The sequence below is a fragment of the Hyaena hyaena genome, unplaced genomic scaffold, assembly GCF_003009895.1.
Source record: "Hyaena hyaena isolate Hyena2069 unplaced genomic scaffold, ASM300989v1 scaffold_372, whole genome shotgun sequence".
Lineage (NCBI taxonomy): Eukaryota > Metazoa > Chordata > Mammalia > Carnivora > Hyaenidae > Hyaena > Hyaena hyaena.
Window position 1 is genome coordinate 925846 of NW_024081004.1, and position 27266 is coordinate 953111.

Genomic DNA, 27266 nt, shown 5'->3' on the forward strand with positions numbered 1-27266 from the left:
CTCTGAGAGTGAGTTTTTGGCATACTTGATGAATTTCTAAGTTGAGAATTCTTATTAAGGTAGATATGATTGTAATATTCAGAATCTACAGTGAAATTTATTTTGGTTCATTTGAGCAGTTTTATAAAATATTTTTCTAAACTCAGATTTTCAGTTTCTGCAGAGACTTTACTATCAGTGGTATCTTACACATTTGGAGAATATTTATTACAGAAGTTGGCATACTATATACGTATACCTAACTATTGGGTATGATTTTTACAGCAGTATTTTGAAAATTTTTGTCTGTGATTCCTATTCATAAAAAAATTTTTGGTTCACATTTTGCTCAGCAGATAAACTAATATTAATATTGATTTAAAGAGATTAAGTAGAATTTTTTTCATAAAAATTAAATGTTTTAAAATATACTAGTGGTGTTTTCATTCCTCATTTCTTTTCTTGAGACATCCCAAGGGCATAGCTTCTGTAAAGTTTTCCTGTATGTTAGAAATAGGTGTATGATTGAGGGATAAGAAGATAGCAGATAATTAATTGTGAGAGAACCTTCTATTTATGAAGAAACAGTCGTTACTCGAACACACTGAATTCCCTCTTACTCTAAAAAAAAGTTAGTGAAATCCTCCCCTACAAGAGCCTGATACCAATACTAAGATAATGAATATCTATTTGATAGATCATAATGTACTATATCATAGTATAATATTAAACCATTAATGTTATTGTAACAATTTAATTTTATTATATAGTTTAATGTATCATAGTACAATTGAGCCTTTAACAACATGGGTGTTAGGGGCACTGGCCACCACACACTTGAAAATCTATATATAAAGTTGGACTCACAAAAACTTATCTGCCAGTAGCTTACTGTTGACTGGATGCTTGCAGATAACATAAACAGTTGATTAACACATGTATATGTATTATATACTGTACTCTTACAGTAAAGCATGCTAGAGAAAAAATGTTATTAAAATCATAAGGAAGAGAAAATACATTTGCAGTACTGTACTGTATTTGTTGAGAAAATTGTGTGTAGAAGTGGACCTTCATAGGTTAAACCCATATTATTCAAGGTCAACTGTATGTATAATATAATACATAGCATAATTTAGTATCATGTAATTACAAGTAGGTATTCATTATCTTTTTTTTTTTTCAAATAGTTTATTGTCAAATTAGTTTCCACATAACACCCAGTGCTCATCCCCACAAGTGCCCTCCTCCATGCCCATCCCTCCTCCCCCCCACATCCATCAGTCCTCAGTTTTTGTCAGCATTCAAGAGTCTCTCATGGTTTGCCTCTCTCCCTTTCCCCCACCATTTCCCCCCTTCTTCTCCCGGTTGGTCCTCTGTTAAGTTCCTCCTAGTCCTCCTATACGTGCACACATATGATATTTTATATCAGTCTCTTGTAGAGGAGAGTTTCAATAACTTTTTTTAGAATAAGAGAATTCACTGTATTAGAATGATATATTAAAGTAACAGTATATAACACTATACTCTGATATAATATGATCCAGTATAATGTGGATTTTTAAATCTGGATCCCCTCCTCCAACCACAAAAATTAGCCTTCTCTGGCTTCTGATGTTAAAAATTGAAAATTCTCCATTAAGTCCATTATACATTATAATACAAAGTGTTCTGGAATCAGATCTTGAATAAATTGTAGCCTTTCAAAGCCTTGGTTCATTCACTCACTTTAAAATGGAGAAACCAATTTTCTTCCTACCTCAGTTATGAGAACCAAAATGAATCTTACAGTAAGAGCCAAAACCTGTCCAGTTTTTTATATGAAGAAATGCCATCATGCCATTTTTAATTGAGTTTATCTAATGATGAGTAATTTTTGAAAACTTTTTATGTGTATGTACTTTATATTCACAGTATATTTGAAGACATTGCTACCACCATTTCTTACCAAGTTTTTGAGATGTATTTAATATAATAGCATTTCATTGAAGTGTACAAAATAATGATTTGATGTATGTATATATTATGAAATAATTTCCGCAATATATTAGCATTCATCACTGCATGGCAATGAGAAAGAATGAAATCTGGCCATGTGTAGCAACATGGATGGACCTTGAGGGTGTTATACTGAGCGAAATAAGTCAGGCAGAGGACAGATACCGTATGTTTGCATGTATAGGTGGATTAGGAGAAACTTAACGGAGGACCGTGGGGGAGAAGAAGGGGAAAAATAGTGGGGGAGAGGGAGGGAGGCAAACCATGAGAGACTCTTGAATGCTGAGAACAAACAGGGCTGATGGGAGTGGGAGGGGGGAAGGGAGGTGATGGTGATGGTCATGGAGGAGGGCACTTGTTGGGATGAGCATTGGGTATTATGAAAACCAACTTGACAATAAACTATGAAGGAAAAAAATTAGCATTCATCACCTCACATAGTTCTATTTTTTTCCTTGTGATAAGAACTTTTAAAATTTACTATCTTAACACTGTCTTAGCAACTTTGAAATATACAATACGTTATTGTTAACTCTAGTCACTATGGTGTACATTGCATCCCCCAAAATTATTTACCTTGTAACTGAAAGTTTGTACATTTTGAACACCTGTACCCATTTCACTCACCACTCACCCCCCACCCCTGTCTCTGGCAACCACCAACCTGTTCTCTGTTTGTGAGTTCAGTTTTTTTAGATTCCACATATAAGTGAAATCATACAGTATTTGTCTTTCACTGTCTGACTTATTTCTGTTAGCATAAGGCCCTCAGGATACATCTGTGTTGTTGCAAATGATATGCTTTCCTTTTTTATGACTGAATAATAATAATATGTGTGTACACGTATGTTTACACCACATTTTCTTTGTTCATTTGTCGATAGACTAAACCACTTCAGTTGTTTTCATGTCTTAGCTATTGTAAATAATGTTTCAGTGAACATGGGTGGGGACAGACTGTGGAGATAATCTCTTTGAAATAGTGATTTCATTTCCTTTGGGTATATACCCAGAAGTGAGTATTGCAGAATCATATGGTAGTTTTATTTTTAATTTTGAGGGACTTCCATACTGTTTTTCATAGTACCTAGACCAATTTACATTCCCCCTAAAGGTGCACAAAGCTACATTTTTTCCACCTTCTCACCAACACTTGTTACTGCCTTTTTGATAATAGCCATTCTAACCAGGTGTACCTTCTTCTGGTTTTGATTTCCATTTCCATGATTAATAGTGATGTTGAGCACCTTTTCATATACCTGTTACACTTGTTGGCCATCACAGTTCCTGAGATCAAGCCTTGTATCAAGCTCTACGCTGATAGCACAGAACCTTCTTTGGATTTTCTCTCTCTCTCTCTCTCTCTCTCTCTCCCCCTCTCTATCCCTACCTGATGCGTGCACTCGTGCTGCTCTGTCTCTCAAAATAAATAAATTCACTTAAAAAATTTTTAAATGACCATCCTTTCTTTGTTGAATATTCTTGGCTGCTTTTTTTTGTAAATTAATTGACCACTCATGCATGAGTTTATTTCTGGGCTCTCTGTTCCATTGAAAAATGTATCTGTTTTTATGCCATTATCATACTGTTTTGATTACTACAGCTTTGCAATCAATAGAGTTTAAGATTAGGAAGCATGGTGCCCTGAGCTTTGTTGTTCTTTCTTATTTCTTTGACTTTTTGACTATTTTGTGGTTCTGTGCAAATTTTAGGGTTGTTCTTTTTCTGTAAAATATGTCATTGGAATTTTAATAGGGATGGCATTTGAATATATAGATGGCTTTAGGTAATGTGGGCATTTTAACAGCATTAATTCTTCTAATCATGAGCACAGAAATTTCTTTGCATTTATTTGTCTCTTCAATTCCTTTCATCAGTTTTTTCTAGTTTTCAGTGTACAGATATTTCACCTCTGGTTAACTTTATTCCTTGATATTTTATTCTTTTGTATATAATTATAAATGGAATTTTTTTTCATTTCTCTTTCTGATTATTGTTAGTGTATCAGAATGCAACTGATTATTGTAGGATTTGTATCCTGCAACCTTACTTAACTTTGTTCATTAGTTCTAACAGTTTATGGGTCGAGTCTACGTTTTCTACATATATCGTGTAAACTGTCAGTAGAGAGAGTTTACTTTTTCCTTTCTGATTTAGATGCCTTATGTTTATTTTTCTTACCTAATTGCTCTGCTCTGTCTAGGACTTCCAGTACTATGTTGAATAAAAATAGCAAGATCGGGTATCCTTATCTTGTTCCTTAGAAAGCTTTTCACTACTGGGTATGACACTAGCTGTAGGCTTGTCATATATGTCCTTTATTATGTTGAGGTACATTCCCTTTGTATTGCAGTTTGTTGAGAGTTTTTATCATGAGTAGATGTTGAATTTTTTAAAATGTTTTCTGCATCTATTAATGAATGATAGGATTTTTATCATTCATTTTGTTAATGTGTATCACATTGACTGACAGATTTTAAACCATTCATTTTTACAATAAATTCCATTTGATCATGGTATATAATCCTGATTCTTTTAATCTGTTATTGAATTCTCTTTGCTAATATTTAGTTGAAGACTTTGAATCTATGTTTGTCAGGAGTATTGGCCTGTAATTTTCATTACTTGGGTCCTTTACTCGTTTGGTATCAGAGTAATACTGACTTTGGAAGTGTCCCCCCCTTTCCTTCCTCTTTTCTTTTGAAGTGTTTGAAAAGAATTACTATTAAGTCTTTAAATGTTTGTTGGAATTCACCAGAGAACTTGTCTGGTCCTGAGCTTTTCTTTGTTGGGAAGATTTTGATTACTAATCCAATCTTCTAATAATTGGTCTGTTCAGATTTTCTATTTCTTCATGAGCCAGTCTTGGTGGGTTATATTTTTCTAGGGATATTCATATATGTACGTATGTGTGTGTATATGTATATACATATATATATATATAGTATGTACATATATGTATATATACACATATATATTCATACGTGGTTTTATGTGGTATCTTTTAATGTCTCTTGTTTTAATTTTATAACTGAAGGGTTTGTCTATTCTGTTTATCTTTTCAAAAATTCACCTCTTAGTTTCATTGATCTTTTCTATTTTCTGTGTATTTCATTTATTTCTGCTTTAATATTTATTTCCTTTTATTAAATTTGGGCTTTGTTTCTATTTTAGTTCCTTGAGATTAAAAGTTAGGTTGTGCTTCTCCTATTTATTTTTCTCTCCGTGTATACATATCAAGGAAATGATCATTTGATCCCTGCTTCCTACTTTCTATGTTGAAGAGTAGTAAATTGTCATTTATGTAATAAACTTACTAAAAGCTTGTTTCTTTTTATAGTTCTTCCTCATAGTAATATAGTAGCTGCACATTGATGAGATATTTGTAGTACTAGTGCCAAGATCAAAACTGGTGCTTAAAGCCAGAGTTTTCTTGGAATCTTTTCTTCTACCTGCTTCATTTGTAGTAGTGTTTTTTTCAGTTGCTACAAGTCAACTCCTTGGTTTTTGTCTTCATTAAATAATCCAATTTTCAATGATCTAAAATACACAAAATATAGTGAGCACTGACAAAGTGGCTGGCACTTTGTTCCAATTTGAAAAAAGTATGACAGAATATAGATCAGGGGTCAGCAAACTTTTTCTGTAAAGGCCCAGATTGTAAACATTTTAGGCTCTATGTCCACGTGTCTTTAACATTGTAATAATATGAAAGCAACTGTAGAAAACATGGAAATGGGGGCGCCTGGGTCACTCAGTTGGCGTCTGACTTGGGCTCAGGTCATGATCTCACGGTTCGTGAGTTCAAGCCCCGTGTCGGACTCTATGCTGAAAGCTAGCTCAGAGCCTGGAGTCTGCTTTGGATTCTGTATCGTCCTCTCTCTCTCTCAGAAATAAATAAAACACATTAAAAAAATTAAAGAAAAAGAAAACATGGAAATGATTGTGTGTCATTATATTCTAATAAAACTTTATAGACAGAAATGTGTGGTGGGCATATCTGGCCCCGCAGACTATATTTTGCTGAGTCTACTATAGACACAAAATTAAAATTTTAATGTAGGTGAATCTATTAACTAGATTATTCTGTAGCAAATGAGACCTTTAATTTGGATTTTCCGCTGTTATTTGAGTATGTGTATGTAAAAAGATTCATCTAGAATGAGTTTTGAAATAGTTTTCTAAGGGCACCTGGGTGGCTCAGTTGGTTAAGTGTCTGACTTCAGTTCACATTATAATCTCAGAGTTTGTGGGTTCGAGCCCCACATTGGGCTCTGTGCTGACACCTCAGAGCCTGGAGCCTGCTTTGGATTCTGTGTCTCCCTCTCTCTCTGCCCCTCGCCTGCTCATGCTCTGTCTCTGTTTCAAAAATAAATAAAACACTAAAAAATTTTAAAAAAGTTTTCTAGTTCTCTAGTATTTATGAATATAGTATGAAATTTGCCAAATATAATATTTGAAGCATGATATATAATATCTGAGTGCCTCATTTAGTGGGGTTATATAAGTTATTAATATATTAATGTATAATTTGTATATAAAAATATACACGTATATACAGACTTAAATTACTTTTAAAATATTTTACACTTGTTGCACATCAGTTATGATAATCTTTTCATTTTGTGGATAAACTTCTTTCAGTTTTTAGAAAAGAATTTTCATCTGTAAAAAAGCTGTTACAATAGATAAAACTGATCTAACACCTCTCTCCATAGAACTTTTTTGTTGTATAAATTTCCTTGGAATAAATTTCTATGAATAGTTTAAGTAAGGAGTTAAAGGATTTTAACCGCAATTGCTCTGTTATACATTCTACTCAAGTTAGCAGATTCTGAGTTTATACATTTCAGTTAACTGCAGGCAGACTTACAGAACTCAGAAGCAAAGCCTGAATCATTTCATATCATCTCAAACACCTGTGTGTAATAGTTAATTCCTAAAGGCATTGCTGTGTAAAACACTGTAGAAATTTTTATCTTTTCAATAATGATCATGAGTGAAGAAGTTGACTTGTTTAAAAAAAAAAGTGAAACAGTGCTTTTTAGAAAAATTTACATCAAGAATAGAGTACTGGGGCACCTGGGTGGCTCCGTTGGTAAGCATCCAAGTCTTGATTTCAGCTCAAGTTGTGATCCTTGAGTAATGGGATCAACCCCACATTGGCTCCATGCTGTGCACAGAGCCTGCTTAAGATTCTCTGTCTCTACCTTTGTCCTCTCCTTCTCTGATGCATTCTCTCTCTCTGTCTCTCTCTCTCTCTCTCTCTCTCTCAAATAAAAAAAATGAAAGAAAAACAAAACAGTAGAAGAGTTGGCCACCAGGGTGGCTTAGTCGGTTAAGCGTCTGACTCTTTGGCTCAGTTCACGATCTCACAGTTTGTGGGTTCGAGCCCTGCATTAGGCTCTGCGCTGGCAGCACAGAGACTGCTTGGTATTCTGTCTGCCCCTCTCTCTCTGCCCCTCCCCCACATACATATGCACTCTCTCTCTCCCAAAATAGTAAACTTAAAGAAAAAAATAAGTGACAAGATATTGACTACCTCGTATCAGCTTAATTATGTATGCTATAATTTTGATATAAAAGTTGCTGTTTCATATTTTAAATTTTTTTATGATCCTGAATAAGCAGTATTAGGTAGCCAGCCAGTACCTGGGGTCTGTCTCTCTGCCTCTTTACCAAAATTGAAGCTACTTTATACCAGATTATCTCATTATATGTCACTTCCATTTTTCCTAAACCATCATGAACAAAAGCAAACCTCTCTATTTCCTGACCTTTTCCTTTTAGAGAAAGAAGTCTACCTGATGTTTTCTTCCCTTAAATTAAGACCTCATCCTCAGTTATAAACAGGTCCTTCCTTCTTACTACTCTGATGACCGTTAACATCTATAGAAAGCTGTGAGTTTCACTTTACTCATTTTCACTCAACCAGAGAAAGAGACAGAGTGCCAACAGGGGAGGGCAAAGAGAAAGAAAGAGAGAGAGACAGAATTCAAGAGCCTTAGCATTACTAAAAAGGAGAAACTCCTTTTTTCTAGTTTGCTACTGCTCTTTCCAAATTCAGTTGATCCTTGAACAACAATGAAGGGTTCTTTCTCTACAGAATCAAAAATCCATGTATAACTTTTGACTCCCCCCAGATTTAACTACTGATAGCCTAATGTTGACCAGGAACCTTTACCAATAACATAAAGTTAATACATATTTTGTATATTACATGTATTATGTTCTGTACTCTTAGAATAAAGTAAGCTAGAGTGCTCACTTTAGCAGTACATACACTAGAATAAAGTAAGCTAGAGAAAAGAAAATATTGTTAAAATCATAAGGAAAAGAAAATACATTTATGATACTATACTGTATCTATCAAGAAAAATTGGCATATAAGTGGACCTGTGCAGTTTAAACATGTTGTTTAAGGGTCAGCTGTAATTGCTAAAATGTACACGTCAAAGTTCTACCTCTAAGGTCTTTGTTTTGTGACGTCAGAGCTGCTTTTTTTAAATCTTTATTTATTTTTGAGAGAGAGAGAGAGACAGAGTGCCAACAAGGGAGGGCAGAGGGAGAGAGAGAGAGCTCACAGCAGGCTCCAGGATCTGAGCTGTCAGCACAGAGCCCAATGCAGGGCTGGAACCCATGAACCACAAGATCATGACCGGAGTCAAAGTCAGAAGCTCAACCTACTAAGCCACTCAGATGGCCGACCTCAAAACTTTTGACATCAATCTTCCATGTCCCTACATTCACTGCAGATTTTGGTCCCTAGTGCACAGTCTCCCTCTTTACCCCTAATACTGCCATCAAGTTAGGTAATCTGTGGTTCCTGTGAAAGGAACATTCAATGTCCTGGTCTCATAATTGAACCATACATTTTTTTTAGTTTCTCTTTAGGTTGCTGCTTTTTGTTTCTGCCTTCCAACTGTTGCCATATTTCAGGGCTATGTAATCCACAATTTATGCTGTTTAGAAGCACTTCTTAGTAGTGGCTTCAAATAAAGAAGTTGGCTTATATTTAGGAACCCTTTCCACCAAAAATATGTATCTTCTTCAAACTGTATTAACCAACTTAGGGTTACATGACAGGCAGATTGCCTATATTTGAGGCTAAAGATCATCAAAAGGATGATTGTAGCTTGAGTAGCTTATTAAGGAAGAACTGTCCCTGAACCACATTCTGCCTAAGACGTTTTTTATGACTTACATAATTTGGAGTTTTATGCGAGTTTCTTGGTTTGTTTCTGAACATGATTGTTTCCATTGTCTGAATCTTCAGTCCCAAAGAGTTCATTAATTGAGGTGGTTTATTTTAGTCTCAGGATTGTTTGTGTGTTTGTTTGTTTGAGACATCACCTGTTGCTGGATTTTTCCACTTAAAAAACCAAATAACACACCCTGTTATCAAATCAGTGACTCTTTGAGACTTTTAGTAGTATGGTTTTAATAATCTCCTAAATGTGCCATTTTAAGTAATTTAGACTAGAAATCCAAGGTTCCTAAAAATGTAGCATATCCAGAAGTAAATGTATTTTGTTAGCGTTATTAGAGCTAGAAAATAGAGGTGCACTATGTCTAATGGAATATATATCTATAAAAGCTGAAAGTGTGATATTCCCAAAATTGTGACTAAATGACATTATTCCCTCAAGCCAATAAGTTAAAATTTTTTGGTAATTCAAACACCCGATTTAAACAATAAAGTAGTTGGAATGGGAGAAATTGAGGTGAGAAAGATAATCATAAAGTACTAGAACAAATCTGAATTTTTTAAGAACAAATAAATCCACACCTTCTTTTTTGTTTGTTTTTTGTTTATTTTTGAGAGAGAGAAAGAGAGTGCGTGCGCAAAAGCAGGGGAGGGGCAAAGAGAGAGACAGACAGAATATGAAGTAGGCTCCAGGCTCTGAGCTATTAGTACAGAGCCCGATGTGGGGCTCAAACCATGAACTCTGAGATCATGACCTGAGTCAGAATCAGATGCTTAACTGACTAAGCCACCCAGTTGCCCTCACAAACAATAGTTTCTAAAATCTAGTTTCTAATCATGTTAAGAAATAGTCGGACATTATTTTGCATTTTTAAAGGATTATTATTTCCTAGTTCAGGGGAAAGAGCATAACCAAAAATAGGCATCATTTGAGGTACTCACTGTTTATTCAGATCTTTTGAAGCTGAGTCCATTATTCAGTCCTTGATAATGTATTCAAGAACCTGAAATTGAGTATAGGAAAGTCTAGGATTTTATCTCTTAATGCTTTATAATCAAGGGATCTAGCTGCGTCAGTTTATAAAACATTTTTATTAAAAGGAAGAAAGGATGTGTTTAATTCAGAAAATGCATAAACCAGTGGAATAGATATTTCTGTTCAAAATGAAACAGAGGTCACTTTTGGATGATGGCACATTGAGAGACATTATCTGTTGCTGGATTCTTTTTTTCTTAAATTGGTTCATCTTCAGAAATGAAACATTTGGTTTTTAAATTATGTTGCTGTACCATTCAGTTTTACAGAGGTTAAAATGATCAACCTAATAGAAAAACTCTTAAATCTGATAGTATTCTTTTAATTTAGGGAATAAGAGATGGTAAACTGCAATGAATAAACTTTGCTCCCTGCTTTACCAAATATATGACATAACTTTTCTATGTCTGGCTATTGTGAGGAATTTTTTTTTTAAAGAGAGAGAGCAGAGTCCTGGCTCTGCGATTATAACAAACCATTGTAAAGAGAGAACAAGTATCAATACATATATTGGCCCTTTATTCTAGGATATTATTATCAGGTCAGTGTATGTCTTTGAAAATGGGAATTTAAGCATAACATAATCAGGTAAATTGGCTTTTTTAAAAATGTCATGATGGGGGCGCCCGGGTGCCTTAGTCGGTTAAGTGTCCGGCTTTCACTCAGGTCATGATCTCGCGGTTCGTGGGTTCGAGCCCCGCGTCGGGCTCGGTGCTGACTGCCAGCTCAGAGCCTGGAGCCTCTTTCAGAGTCTGTGACTCCCTCTCTCTCTGACCCTCCCCTGCTCATGCTGTCTCTCTCTCTCTCTCTCTCCTAGAAATAAATAAAAAACGTTAAAAAAAATTTTTTTTTAAATAAAAATAAAAATGTCATGATGGACTAAAGTCCAAATACTTTGGGGCTATCCCTACTTATATTTTTAATGTTTGTTTATTTGAGAGGGGGGGAAGAAAGAGAGAGAGAGAGAAAACACACGGGAGAGAGGTGGGCTGGGAGAGAGAGAATCCCAAGTAGGCTCCACACTGTCATCATGGAGCCTGACATGGGGCTCCATCTCACAAATTGTGAGATCATGACCTGAGCTGCAGTCAAGAGTCAGATGCTTAACTGACTGAACCACTCAGGTGCTAGGGACTAGTCTTATTTAAATAGCCGAGATGATTATAACATTTCAGGAGTAGAAAAAGGAAAGCACTTCCATTTTTTTCTAATTTGGGAAGTGTCTTCATTTGCCTCTAAAATCTAGCAATTCAGAAACTATACAGGAAGTACAATTGTGAGTGATCATAGGAAACTGTGACAGGCAATCAAAAAGCATTTATTGAACATTAATTATTGAAATAAAGTATAGGCCATGTAGAAAGAAGACATGATCCTTCCATCAAAACACATTTAATTAGAGGTGTTCAAGATGTTAAGGACTTTTAAATAAGATGCATTTTGTGTTTACCTTGGGCTGAACATATGGACAATCCAAAGCTAGAGTTGGTTTCTTTTACTAATATTCCAAAAAGTAGCCCTCACAGATAAGTTCAGTTAAATTAAGAAAGCCAGCACAGAGTAATGTTACATGATTTTGTAAGTGACACAGATAAGTTATACTCAATATTAGTATGTCAGGATTCTCAGCATTGGAATAGTACCAGTCACAAGTATTACATCTTTTTGGGTAAAATTTTTGCTATGCGTGTCCTTAGAAAAGTAAAAGACTGAAAGTTACTGAAATAATTCCTTCATCATGTTGAATAAAAATTGCATAAAGAATAAAAAAGATTATACTTCCATTGAGATTAATAATCTATGTTTTATATTCTTAAATTATTGGGATTAAATATTGAGGCTTTGAAATTGTTTTAATCAGTACCCATTCATTTTTGTCATGATTTATTTTTAACCTTTGCATAAGCACTATTATCAATCGAATGTTCTAGTGTCAATGTTGATTATAGTGACTAACATTCCCCCCTATGATCCACTAAAGTACTCTTTGCTCCCAATTTCTAAAACTTAGCAGGTAAGACATCATTTTTGTACTTCCACTAAAAGATTTACAAGGGTAAGTAAAGTAAGTTAAAATTGTCATCGTTAGTAGCATCAAGGACAAATTATCCTGAATAAATAGCTTTTGCTCCTTCTTTGTTTTTAAGCTCTCAATAAGATGTTAAGAATTTATTTCTTCATAGCAAGTATTTGTGTATTTGTGTGTATGTGTGTAGGATTAAGTAGTAAATATTATGTTAATGTTTTTATGTTGATATATTTTTATTCCGTCATTACTTTTTCATGGGAATATATGAACTTATTTCGTAGCAAACTTGAATTTACTATTTTCAATTATAGACACTTATATTTTAAAATATTTTTGTTTTGTTTATCCTGCCTTTCATGTTTCTGTTATCTTCAGTTAAAAGCATATGTTGGTTTACCTGTTTGAGGAAGTTCTTTGTAATACTAAAGGCATTACCATGCCTCTCGAATAGGCAGTGGTAGGTAAAAGCATATAAAACTCTGGTCTCAGCCGTAGCACACAACCAGCAAGATCGTAGATGAAGAGAAGGAGGTGCTAAGTGTCTTCCAACTCTTCTAATCTGCACAGAGAGAGCCTTACTTTCAAACTAACTGGCATAGACCTCTGTAAAACAAATGTGGGTGCTACCAAGAATGCAAGATGAATCCCCTAGTACAAATACGCTGGTCAGTGCCAGTGGATTTATAGTTTTAGAAAGTTTTTAGTTTGTGCAGACAAATGAAGACAGTATATCAAAAACTGATGATATAACTACCCTTTTTATATTTTTTAAGTTGTTATATAACGCTACATGTATAAAAACTGCATTATCAGGTTAGGGTTGAGCTTATTATAGTTTTAAATATGTGTTTTATTAAAATACAAAGATGACTTAGAAAACGTAAATAAATACTAGTATTTCATTTTCATTGTGCTAATTTAGTTAAAATTTCCCTTTTATCTTCAGATTTAAATTCTTTTCTTACCTTTCATTAATAGGTAGTATAGATCAATCAGTGTTAAAAGAATTACCCCCCGAACTTCTGGCAGAAATTGAATCCACCATGCCACTTTGTGAACGTGTGAAAATGAATAAACGCAAGCGTAGCACAGTTAATGAAAAGCCAAAATATGCTGAAATCAGTTCAGATGAAGATAATGATAGTGATGAAGCTTTTGAATGTAAGTATCACATAATTTTATTATTACTTTAGAATTAAAAAGCAGATTGATATGTTTGTCGCATTCATAATTTGGGGGGTTAGGAAGAGAACAGTGATCTTAATTCTTAATAAATTAGTATAGCAAGATTTTTTCTTTATATTTAAAAAATGTGTGACAGATGAGATCAGTTGGCACCAAGAAAAAATATTTAATGAGCTATAATTAGTGTCAAATAACACAGGTATGTGTCTGTATTTAGCAAACATTTATTGAGCTCCTACTATATATGTTAGGCACTGAGAATAAAAATATAAGTAAGATGTGGCCCCTGTCTTTAAAGAGCCTTCAATCTAATGGGGGAAATATGTAAACAATTGTAGCACAGTGAGAAAAGTACAGTTATAATAAGTAAATCCACGGTGCTATGGGAGCACATTGGATTGGCATCAAAATTATACTTGGGTTTCAGGGAACGCTTACTGGAAGAGGTGACACTTGAGTTGAGTCTTGAAGGACACATAGGAGATAGCCAGGTGAAGAAATATTTAAAACCATACTATCACTAAATTATGAATGGATTAGCCACATTGCCAATTATCTGTGTGGTTTGGACCTGGCTTCTCCTTTTTGCCCAGCTGTGTCCTGGAATTCCTCCCTTGTTTCACTGTTTTCCAGAGCTGGCTTCTTCACTACACAGCTACCTCTCTACAACACTGTGATCACCTGTCTTTGCACTAGACTTGCTATACCTCGCCTGTCTTCCTACTGGTCCACTGAAAAAGTTCTTCTCTTTTATCCCTATCTTCCTTCTTCTGGAGCAAGAGAATTGAGCCTAGCCAAGAGGGGTCAGCAACCTTGTTTGACTTAAACGGCATTCAGTGGAAACAGACTATGGGAGATCTTCACTTGTGTGCCAACTGACTTAGTCATTATGATCAAAAGAACTGGGAAGACCACCAGTGTATTCTACCTTTTCCACCTAGTTTCCATAGATTGAGGTGTGGCAAGCAAGGGCAGGAAAGACAGATGCATGCTGCCAATTTTAAATGTGTATTGCTGATGGAAATCCTTCACCTCCTCCAAAGTTTTTAATGTTCAGTTACTCTGATCTTCTTTAAATTGTGAGCTCTTGAGCTATGAGCAGTAGACTATAAATACTGAACAAATCTGAAGAAAGTTTTAAAATTGAAATAAAATATATAGCAAATTTAATCTGACAATTATATGTACAGTTGTTATCATTTGTATTATCATGAGATGTATTTACATGCAATATATTTCAATGGCTAAAGTTAATACTTTTTTATTATAATCAAACATTTTGGTCATATGGGAACATATATTCTGGAAAGGAATAGGAGAAATGAGGTCTGGTAGCCCATAAACTCACTCCCCTTTATAGACATGCCTCTCCTTCACTCTCCCTCCTTCCTCCTAAAGTATCACCCATTTCTAAAGGAAATAGTTAAGAAGGAGGAGTTCCTTAATTGCAGACTGATTTCAAATCATGCTTCAACTCCATTTAACTGAGAGTGGCTGCCTGCATTGCCAAGCTAATGAGAATTTTGAAGCTACCTCACAGTTAGTAGAAAGGATAGCACAGTCAGAAATGCCCATCAAGTATAAAATAGAGAAGAGAGCCACACATGCCTTATGTTTGTCATTAGTGCAGCCACTATTCTTTTCCTTGCTTTCTGTTAGGAGATCTCTCGTTTCATCTTATGGGAGCACTTAGTGTCATCTTAAAGCCATGAACCCTGTTATATCTGTTTCCAAGTGTATTGAAAGCTAGTGTTAGAGAACCTTAACTTCAACCCTTACTAGGAGAAAGAAAAGTTTCTCTGAATTTTTCAAGCGACCTTAGAGTAACTTCTTGTTTTTTCTAGTTTTTTTCTATACAAGTAACTATAGAAAAATTTACTCTGGAGCCACTGATTTGAGAGATGAAAGAATTTCAATTGGCAGTTGACATAAACAACCAAATTGTCATTATACCACAACAAAAACAATGCAGTGAAAATATAGTGTAGTACAAAGTGTAAAAGTATCATGAGAACATAAGCACAAGCATTATGCTGCTTTGAGAGAGACCATTTGAGACTTAAGTTTTTACTGCAGTTTAATCAAATTGCGCTCCTAAAAATCTAAAACTAAGGCAATTGTCTTGTTGAAGGATGGGGAAGGGGTTGAGGGGTAACTTTGAAAGTAAAAATTGGGCCACATAGATCTGGATAGCCATAGCCCAACTACAAGGTCAGTGTATTGCTGGGGAAGGAAGGAAGATGTAAGCTAAAGAGCAGTGTAGGTGAAATTTAGAAAGGGAAGGTAGAAGACGCTCAAGGCATATGTTATATACGTCTACTGAGCTCCTCCCCTATTTCTTTCAGCGTAATGAAAGTCATAGCAAAAGAATAAACTAGTAACAATGACTTGGGATCTGATAAACTTATTACAGCACACTGTATCAGAGAAGTTGAGTGGGGTTTTTTCCTAATTTGTCATCCTGTTTTTATCCAGATTTCCTAAAGTTTAATGAATGAGAAACAAAAAATCTTCAAGGCCTATAAAAATTGCCACCAGTACAGTATTTTGTGTGTTCTTGCTAACAACTGTAATATTTTTCAAGCGTTTTCTAATCATAGAATTGAATGCTTGAAATGGATTTTTTAACAAAATTAAAATTCAAAAGGACTAGGTCATATTTGAGGTCATAGAATTCTACTTTCTGAACAGGTTTGCTTATTGTTATTTCTCATATTTGGTAGCTATTTTAGTACTTGTCGAAAAAGTATTTAGTGAATGCTAAATGTCTCTCTGACACACACACACACACCCCTTGTATTAGTTTATAAGGCAGCCTCTCAATTAAGAGAATGTACTGGGGCATACCGTAATTGCAAAAGGTGAGAAAGTCTTACTTCTTCCTCATAGTTCATAGTTAAATTTATGCCTAATTATGAAGCAAATCATTAGAGATTTAAATATACACATTTACATTTGTCTTTTTTTTTTTTTTTTTTTTTAATGAACCATCTTACTATGCCAAGCCTGTGACCAAAAAGAAGAGGAAACAAAATTATCTTTTTCTGCCATACTGTCAGTAGATTGGACAGAAGGGTCCAAAACCAGAAACCAAACTAGATTCTTGAATAGGAAGAATTAAGGCAGCATGTAAGGGTAAGATTAGCCAGAGTGTAGGCATTGCTTATTCACACATAAGGGCACCAGCACAAGCATAGTAGAATACATCTGTCTATGCTAGTAAGGTTGACATCCTTAGGAATTTAAGGGGATTCAAGCATGGTTTTTGTCTTAAGTATTTGGGTATTGATCATAGTTACATATTTGGAATAGAAGCCAGTTACAAGAAAGCAAGGGAGTCAACTTTAGTTCAATGATTACAGAGTATTTCATTGTCAGCAACAAGTGATCAAAACAACAAGAATCCCAAGATGTAGGACACATTAGTTCTCTAACCTAGTTTTAAGTTGCTGGTGCTATCTGCTAGAGCAGGTCTGGTAAATATTTGTCACTTGTGCTGCCCTCAGGCTCTCACAGGACAGGCATTTCTAATCAGTCTTTCTTCCTGAAATATGATGCTTTCTCAAGGAAATATAATGCTCTTGGCAGCTCTTACCATTTGATCAGAGTTGATGTGTCAGATGAAATCTGTTTGCCAGTTCTGCCTAGAAGTTCCCATCAGTACTGGTGATTTTAGCAGAATGCTTAGACCCTTGGAAGGATGGGGAAGGGACTGAAGGTAACATATATAAATATGCTTACATAGCAATTATAAGCTTAAAAGCTTTTTTTCTTTGGTTTAAGCAAGTATATTATTGGGAAACTGAATTAAATATGAGTATTTACAACTGTATACACTTATTCTATATCTGTAGGCCTGTGATGTTAGATTATCAAAGTCTATTGAATTTATACCTAAGTTGTGGGCTTTTAATTGTTGGTATACATGGTCACCCCATATTCTATAACACGCAAAAATTTACTTTTCCTCCAAATCCTACTCCCCATCAGTAATCTAAATGCTTTAAGGTGTTTCTGTTTCTCATCCAAATCCTAGGTAAAGATTGTTTTGCATGCCTTAATTAATCCTGATGGTTAGACATTATCTTTACTGACTCGCTGAACCTTTCTTTGAATGAGTGCTGTTTAATTCCCAGAACATTTACTATCTATATTTGTTAGCAAACCAAATTCATGTAAAAATCTTTAAATGCAGATAGATACTGCTAAAATAAGTGATACCATTTCTACACCATAATTTATATTTCTTATTAAATAAAACAACTCAGAATTTCCTAGACCCACACAGTGATTTTCCTCCACGTGGTACATTTGTGAAGTACAACTTTAATAGTCTTTTTAAGTGAGGTAAATTATTTGTCATGGGGATTTGCTTTTAGCCTCTAGGAAACGACATAAAAAAGATGATGATAAAGCTTGGGAATATGAAGAACGTGACAGAAGAAGCTCTGGGGATCATAGGAGAAGTGGCCACTCTCATGAAGGAAGAAGGAGTTCAGGTGGTGGTCGTTATCGAAACCGAAGCCCATCAGATTCTGACATGGAAGATTATTCTCCTCCTCCCAGCCTTAGTGAGGGTAATTCATCAGTGTCAACGGATTTCTTACATAAGCTTTAAATTTAGGGGTTTAACTTTGAAGAATATTTGATACTTTTCCTGCGTTAATTAACAACTCCTAATTGTTAATCAAGACAAAAGTATATATTTAGTTTGGAATGACGTGGTTATTGTTTAAGTATTTAATGTTCTAGAAGAAACTAAATGCAAAATAGAAATATTTTAAGTTGTCATTCCTATATTTCAGTATTTCTTTTGTTTGATTTAGTTGCTAGAAAAATGAAGAAAAAAGAAAAACAGAAGAAGAGGAAAGCTTATGAACCAAAACTAACACCTGAAGGTAAATTTTTGTTTGTCTTTGTTCAGTCTTCACCTTCAGTATTTTGCTTGTAATATGAACATAATAAGTTTTTATTGTTTCTTTGTTGTAGAAATGATGGATTCTTCGACTTTTAAGAGATTCACAGCCTCAATAGAAAATATTTTGGATAATTTAGAAGATATGGATTTTACTGCATTTGGTAAAATCATTTTAATATATATTTACCTCTAAATATAACATCAGTTTTAAATATATTTATCTATGTATCTAGCTTTCTGCCAGTTATCTATCAAGCAACTCAAAATCTGGTTGTAGAGTCAAGTATAGTCTATAATATCAAGAAATTGAGAACTTTAGTTTAAGAATCAGGTATTATTAATTAATTATTGATCATATCTTAAGAATTAGAAAGTGCAGCTACCAAGGCAGGTGAGAGTAATTAAAGAAACCTTAATGCAGGTAAGACTTGAGTAGATCCTAGATAAGGAGGGTACTAATTTGAGCAAGGATGCAGAAATAGGAACCTATGCAACTGTTCGTTTATTCTTATGGTCAATATTTATTAAATAGTTTCTCTTTGGCGGTAATATATTAAGTGCTAGAGATGCAAAAATAAATATCTCAGCTCCTGACTTCAAGTAATACAGAATCTAATACGAAAAACAAAACAATAAACCAATTAACATACAATAGGATTAATGTAATATATATTCCTTTTATAATAATATGTAAAGATCATATCTATAAACATAAAAATGTAACATGCTTGCAATGTTTAGAGCTACTTTCTATCTTTTTATGCCACCTTCAAGCTGGTACAAACATTTTACCTAATTTATACAAAATCCATGTGATATATAATAATTCTGATATGGGTCCACCTATTTGAAAATACCTTAAAAGGTATATTATCCTTTATATTTTATTACCCTTTATTTTAAAAGTATTTGTTTTGTAAGTATTACTTGCCTAAGTATCATTAATGCATTTCTCCATTATTTGGAGTATCAGTTTTGTTTGTTTATAAAACTCTAGTTGTGGGCTGAGAAACTGTCTCCCATGTCATTGAAGATCCCAACCCGAAGACAGATGACACTCTCAAATTGGGATAATTTGAAGAGGACTTACTTACAAAGAAACCAGTTTCAGAGTTGGGGACAGAATAGTGCCAGAATCCAAGGTTAACAACCATGAAACTGTTACCTTCCCTACTCCGAAAGGAACAAGGGTAAAGAAAAGCTACCAGAACTTTTACTCTGTAGGGAAAAAAATATTGTAGACTGCCTTGAAGAAATAGCAGTAACCTTTTGGTCAGAGGACATAGGCAGCCTGAGGAGACTGAGGAAGGAGTCAGGGATATAAATACCCTGACCTCACTCTCCTTTTCTTTAGATCTTCTGACAGGGTACCCCACTAACTGAACCCAAACAGAAGCCAGAGGGCATGGGAGACTGTTGATGTAGTGCACACAGGTCAGCCCCCTGGGGCAGAGAGCTTGGTTGAGAGTGAAGGTACAAGATCTGAGTCCTCTTTCCATCCCAGTCAGAGCTCTATAGTTTTAATCCCTGTCCTTGCTCATTTAGGGGTGTGCTTGAGGTGTGCAGAGGCCTCTTAGGTTGTTATTTGTTTAGTTGTTTAAATCTGTCTATGTGTCCAGAAATTGTATTAAAAAGTTAAACTTACTATTTTGAGCTATTTATTCTCCCTTAATTGTTTGCTTTGGTTTTTCAGGTGATGATGATGAAATTCCTCAGGAACTTCTCTTAGGAAAACACCAGCTTAATGAACTCGGCAGTGAATCTGCTAAAATTAAAGCAATGGGTATAATGGATAAGGTATCTCACTAAAGTAAAATTTATATATTTACTTAAGGTCTATTGTTTGAAATTTAAATTTTCAAGGTAGACTATAAAGTTTACAAAAAGTAAATAATACTGAAAATAATTTCTGGTTGCCTTGTGAAAGACTAACTGAATTTTTTTTAACTTGAATCAAAGAAGTATTCTGTAAATTATTCTAAAGAAGATTGTAATATCTTACTGTGAAAGAGGCATGGGCCTGGATTTTTTTTCCCATTGATTTTGTTGTTGCTGTCTCAGATATTCAGATTATTTAAATGTAGAAATACACTAAATTTTTCTTTGTCATTTGCTTTAGCCATTTAGAGTGGTCAAAGGGTAATGCTACAGTTTCAACACATTGTTAATAAGTACATAGCTTCATTGCTGTAGGTTTTGTAATAATTTTCATGAGTTGTCTTTCCTGTGAGCTCTCTGTTGCTAAATAGTCTCATTGTTTTCTAATGAAATAGAGTATTTTTTCATTGATAATAGCTTCAAACAATAGAGACAGCATCAAGGAGTGCCTTTCCATAATCTTTATGAGCCACCATTTAATCCCTAAACTACTGCATGATTGCTGTGCAGATACAGTTTCAAGACGAATCTTCTTTCCTCTTCTTTTTCTTTAAATTAAGTTTAATTATTTATTTTGAGAGAAAGAGAGAACGTAATGAGTGAGAAGAGCAGAGAGAGACAATCCCAAGCAGGCTCCATGCTGTAAGCACAGAGCTAGACGCCAGGCTCGATCTCACAAACCATAAGATTATGACCTGAGCCACCCAGGTGCCCCTCTCCTCTTCTAACTAGGACAGGCTCCCTGTTGTACAGAATTATCTCTTCTCTGTATCTATGAATTTGGTGGTTTTTTTGTGGGTTTTAGATTCCACATGTAAGTGAGATCATATGGCATTTGTCTTTGACTTATTTCTCTTAGTGTAATGCCCTCAAGGACCAGTCATGTTGTCACAAATGGCAAGATTTCCTTTTATATGGCAAAATAATATTCCATTGTGTATATATACCTTATTTTGTTTGCCGATTCATCCATTTATGGACACTTTGGATGTTTCTATGTCTTGGCTGTTGTAAATAATGTTGAAGTGAACATGGGGGTACATATATCTTTTTAAGTTAGTGTTTTCCTTCACATAAATACCCAGAAGTGGAATTGATGGATCTTATGATAGTTCTGTTTTTAGTTTTTTGAGGACCCTCCCTCCATACTGTTTTCCATAGTCACGGCACCAAATTATATTCCCACCACAGTGCACAAGGGTTTCTGTGAATTTGTGTTTTAAAACCAGATATATCACATAGTTAACCAATAATTAGTGTACTTTTAGTTCACAATATTACTGTGTGCTGTGAGAGATATATAGGTTTATTTATTATGTAGGAATATGTCATCAATTTTCGGAGGTGACACTTCCAATCCTAGGTTTATTTCATAAATTCTGTAATTATTATAGCTATTATTTCTGTTTCACAAAGTGAATTTTCAAAGTATGGGAAGTGGTAAAAGTCTTGGTAGTTTAGGGGCACCTGGGTGGCTCAGTCGGTTAAATGTCAGACTCTTGATTTTGGCTCAGGTCATGATCTCAGTTTGTGAGATCAAGCCCTTTGTCAGGCTTTGTGCTGACAGTGTGGAGCCTGCTTGAGATTCTCTCTCTCCGCCCCTCCCCAACTTGTGCACCCATGTTTCTCCACCCTCCCCCCCCTTTCAAAATAAGTAACTTTTTTTTTTTAAAAAGTCTCAGTAGTTTGGGGCCCCTGGGTGGCTTGGTTGGGTTAAGTGTTGGACTTTGGCTACAGTCATGATCGCAACGGTTCCTGGGTTTGCACCCTCTGTTGGGCTCTGTGCTCACAGCTTAGAGCCTGGAGCCTGCTTCAGATTCTTTGTCTCCCTCTCCCTGCTCTCCCCTGTTTGTGCTCTGTTTCTGTCTCTCAAAAAAATAAACATTTAAAAAAATGTAAAAAATAATTAAATAGTCTCAGTAGTTTAATCTTTTGTGAAATTATCTAAAGCAATATTTAGGAGAACTTGTTTCTGTACTCCAGCATAAATAATGAAAATGTACTTAATGTCACCTGTTGATCCTTCCATTGGACTCTTCTGGCTGATTGGTTCTAGTTGTGTGCTAGGAGACTAATATGAAACCTATTCAATTAGGAAAATAATAGTTGCCTCCTAGCAGAACCTTTAAATCAAGTACTAATTTTTTTAAGTAGAGAAAGCATCCTTTGTAAGAAATGAAATAGATCTTTTTAAAAATAAGGAAGACTTCTAGGGCATCTGAGTGGCTCAGTTAGTTAAGTATCCGATTTCGGCTCAGTTCACAATCTCAGGGTCCTTGAGATCAGGCCCCACCTAGGGTTCTGTGCTGACAGCTCAGAGCCTGGAGCCTGCTTTGGTGTCTCTCTCCTTCTCTCTCTGTCCCACCCCTGCTCACACACTGTCTATCTCAAAAAAAGTAAATAATAAACATTAGAAAAAATTTTTTTAAATAATAAGATTTCTTCTGAAAGAAGACAGTGTTACTTTACATGTGTAATTTTTATCTTCTACAGTTTTATGCTTCTGCTATTTATAATATCTCTTTAGATTTTTTAAGACACCTGCTGAATAACATTGTAGTGTGTTATTTATTATTATTTACTATTTATTATTTTTATGTATTATATTACTATATTTACTATATTATTATTAAATTGACAGATGAAAACTTTAGTGTGTGTGTGTGTGTGTGTGTGTGTGTGTGTGTGTGTGTGTTTATGTGCATCTTCAGGGTCACTGCCAGAAGAATGGGGGCCAGGCATTAGAACAAACTAAATCTTAATGAGCTATATGGTAAGAGTTGAGTTCATAATGTGCATATGTGCCCATTCTTTGTTTGCTTTTCTGTCCTTCAGAAACAAGGGATTAATTCTCTGCCTAATTCAGATTTAAATAGAGAATCTAAGTGGGAAATTTTCTTTTCCCACTCTTTAATGTAATATATTCTGTAGCCCAGAGGTGATAATTGTACAGAATGTTTCTTGAATAATTTATTACTCTTACTAGTGATTGATTTTTAAAAATTGTATTGCTGTTGCAGCTCTCCACTGACAAAACTGTGAAAGTCCTAAATATCTTGGAGAAGAATATTCAAGATGGGTCAAAGCTTTCCACTTTGTTAAATCATGTAAGTTTAAGATCCATATTGTTATCTTTACCTTTTACTATTCAAAGTTTTTACAAAAGAACTTTGATTTGTTGAGGAAATCCCAAATTTCATTAATTTAATAAAGCTTGTTACTACCATTTGCTACTTATGTTCATTAGTGCTGCTAAGTAATTCATAATTACATTGTCAGTTCACAGCTTTGACATAAGCAACAGATGTAAATTCATTTCAGTTTACAGAACTGATCTTTAATCATACATTACACTCTTCCTTGTGTAAATGTATGAGTATGTTTAAAATATTTTTTCATTGATGAAATGATAGTAATTCTTTTTCTTGACCTTTCCTGAAGAATTAAGTAGTTAAAAACTTTGTTGATCTTCTAATGTATCCTTAAACAGGAATCCTTATATTCCATGTTTATACCTAGTTCAAATGGTCATCAAAAGGACCAAATAAACTAATTCATGTAAAGTGCTTTACAGTGTTTCCACATCTTAAGCTCTCAACAAACATTAAAAGCAACTCTTAATGTATTTTAGTACCTTTATGTTAAAAGCAGTAGCAATGTATTGTAATGGTTATAAACTGATTTAAGTAAATGTTCTGGAATCTGCCTTCCTAGCATTGTAGCTGACTTTCAAAATCATGTGTATATTTAAATTGATCTTGATAGCTCTACCATTAATGGATACAAACACTGATGCTTATAGGCATTTATTATGAGATAAGAATTTGGGGAAGTTTTGAGTTACTGAATTTTCCTTATTTTTAAAACCTGATTACAAAACTAGTTTATTTATTATAGAAAACTTCCAAACAAAACAAAATCAAAATGGTCCATATTTTCATCTAGCAATAACCACTATTAACACTTTTGATCTGTATATGTATTTCTATTCTCATATTTGCTTATATACCTCACATACATTTAGTACATGCACTGGATCTTATGATAGAAGTGGTCTTCATATTTGCAGAAGTCACAGGATTGCTATGTGATCTACATGGAATAAAAAATGTAGAAAAATAATCTCATGATATTTCTATTAAATATATCCATATTTTTCCAATGCCTTTTTAAAATTAGCTTTTGAATCAGAAACAGAGGACTTACAGAAACCTATGGTGGCAATCTACTACATCCTTAGTCTACAAATTTTTTTTAAAGGACTTTGACAAGAAATTGTAATAAATGTCAAGAATCTAGAGTTCTGCAAAAAATTAACAATAGAACTCCCCTATGACCCAGCAGTAGTACTCCTAGGCATTTACCCAAGGGATACAGGAGTGCTGATACATAGGGGCACATGTACCCCAATGTTCATAGCAGCACTCTCAACAATAGCCAAAATATGGAATGAGCCTACATGTCCATCAACGGACGAATGGATCAAGAAGATGTGGTTTATCTATACAATGGAATACTCCATGACAATGAGAAAGAATGAAATCTGGCCATGTGTAGCAACATGGATGGACCTTGAGGGTGTTATGCTGAGTGAAATAAGTCAGGCAGAGGACAGATACCATATGTTTGCATGTATCGGAGGATTAGGAGGAGCTTAACGGAGAACCATGTGGGAGAAGAAGGGGGAAAATAGTGGGGGAGAGAGAGGGAGGCAAACCATGAGAGACTCTTGAATGCTGATGCGGGTGGGAAGGAGGGGAAGGGGAGTGATAGGCATGGAGGAGGGCACTTGTGGGGATGAGCACTGGGTGTTATGTGGAAACCAACTTGACAATAAACTGTTTAAAAAATAATAAATAAATAATTAAAAAAAGAATCTAGAGTTCTGGAGAGCTGGCACTCTGTCTTAATGAAATTATTCTTCTTCCTGAAGCCTTGGCATTATTTAATGTGTTGCAGATAGCCTTAACATTTGACATGAATGATGAACCTTCTTAACTGACTCTTCCATACAATAATTTTATTACCTAAGAAAAGCTACTTTATCTTATTTTTTAAGTGGGTATGAAAGCAATAAAATGAAAGAAAGCTTAGAGAGTTAGAAAAAAGTAATGGAGTTTATAGGCATTAGTTATTATAAAGCCCTTCTCTGCTTTACATATATCGTGTTTTTGTTTCATTTTCTAATGTGTAAGCTTTGAATAACATGCATTTGAAAGTATTCCTAGAGTATAAAGTTGGTATTTCATAAGTTAAGGATGTAATAGAAGGAGTCTCACTCTCAAAGTAAGATTAAAAAACACTCCTTCCCAATTATAATGTAAGTTGCTAGTGTGTAAATTAAAATGCAATCTTCTGTCAGTTGTTAAATTATCCATTTTAGAAAATAAATTATGTTTTCAGTAGTCTGCATAATAACCACTTTAATCTCTGTTTCAAAATTATGGTGATGTTGAAAAACAAGTAATAGGAATGAGTCAATTACATTTTACTACTTTTAAATGAGGTCTGCTGTTAATTGTTTTAATTTTTGCTTCATTCTCACAACAGCAAGCAGAACTTATAAAGTTTTGACTATCATAATGTTTATCCCCAAACACAAAATTACTTATATAAATTATAGCCTTTAGCTAAATTTTAGGTTTGGATAAAGTACATAGAAAATAAAGATAACTATAACTTTGTCATTAGAATGTCATCTAGTGGTGAAATTAGGAGATAGAGTATATTATGTTTGAAAATTTTGAAACAGTCTTAAAGAATATGTTAAAGTAGTATCAGTTTTGTACTTCATTCCTGATGTTCATGCATGTGCATGTACATGCATTGAGGCACTTGGCTGGCAGTAGAGCATGTGACTCTTAATCTCAGGGTCGTGAGTTCAAGCCTCATATTGGGTGTAGAGCATACTTTTTTAAAAAAATGCACATACTGGGGCGCCTGGGTGGCTTAGTCGGTTAAGCGTCCGACTTTCGCTTAGGTCATGATCTCGCAGTTTGTGGGTTCGAGCCCCGCGTCAGGCTCTGTGCTGACTGCCAGCTCAGAGCCTGGGGCCTATTTCAGAGTCTGTGTCTCCCTCTATCTTTGACCCTCCCCTGCTCACGCTGTCTCTCTCTCTCTCCTAGAAATAAATAAAAATATTAAAAAAAAAAAATGCACATACTTCAAAATACTTAACATGTTTTCCACTAGTGAAAATCAAATATAGTATATCTTTTTTAATATATATTTTAACCTATAAATGTGTTTGTTTCCATTTTACTAACAATGTGCTGTTTTATAGAATAACGATACTGAAGAAGAAGAAAGATTATGGAGAGACCTTATTATGGAAAGAGTTACAAAATCAGCAGATGCCTGTCTTACAACTATCAACATTATGACATCCCCTAACATGCCAAAAGCTGTATATATTGAGGATGTAATTGAAAGAGTTATACAGTACACTAAATTTCATTTGCAGAATACGCTCTATCCTCAGTATGATCCTGTTTACAGATTAGATCCACATGGAGGTTGGTTTGCCTTTTTATAATTGAAAGTTGTTGAGTGTAATGTCAAAATTATCTATAATATAATTTATTATGTTAGATGGGTTGGAATGCAAGAATTTAAAATGGCCAAAAATTATTAGATCCCATAAATTCTAATAAATTCTGGTTTTGATTTACCTAGAGTATAGAACTTTTAGTTAATCCAGTACTTGTTCAAGTATGATTTCTTTAGCAAATATTTACATATAATGGAAGTAATTTCTACTGGTTAGGGAAAAATCCCAGATAATATCAGCTTTTAGCTCTATTTATCACTTCCCCCTACTTTTATGCAGAATATAGGTTATTCACAAAATGAATTGATTCAAGATGTATATTTTTTGTCTTACTTATAACCTTTATAAATGAACAATGAAATAGTTAATGTGTATGCATTTAAAAAGAGAGGGGGGCGCTATGGTGGCTCAGTCAATTAAGCATCTGACTTCGGCTCAGGTCATGATCTCATGGTTCATGGGCTCCAGCTCTGCACTGGACTTTGT

The 27266-nt window shown here is 34.5% G+C and overlaps 1 protein-coding gene across 2 annotated transcripts in view; it reads left to right on the plus strand.

Annotated features, from left to right (window-relative positions):
- The window catches only part of NIPBL (NIPBL cohesin loading factor), a 199048-nt gene that overhangs the window by 113434 nt on the left and 58348 nt on the right, over positions 1–27266 (plus strand). For both annotated transcript variants that reach the window (XM_039250518.1, XM_039250519.1), the window contains exons 11-17: positions 13228–13410; positions 17814–18011; positions 18261–18332; positions 18424–18513; positions 20046–20149; positions 23251–23337; positions 26514–26745. In XM_039250518.1, coding sequence (XP_039106449.1) covers positions 13228–13410; positions 17814–18011; positions 18261–18332; positions 18424–18513; positions 20046–20149; positions 23251–23337; positions 26514–26745 — 966 coding nt within the window. The remainder of the gene's footprint in view (positions 1–13227; positions 13411–17813; positions 18012–18260; positions 18333–18423; positions 18514–20045; positions 20150–23250; positions 23338–26513; positions 26746–27266) is intronic.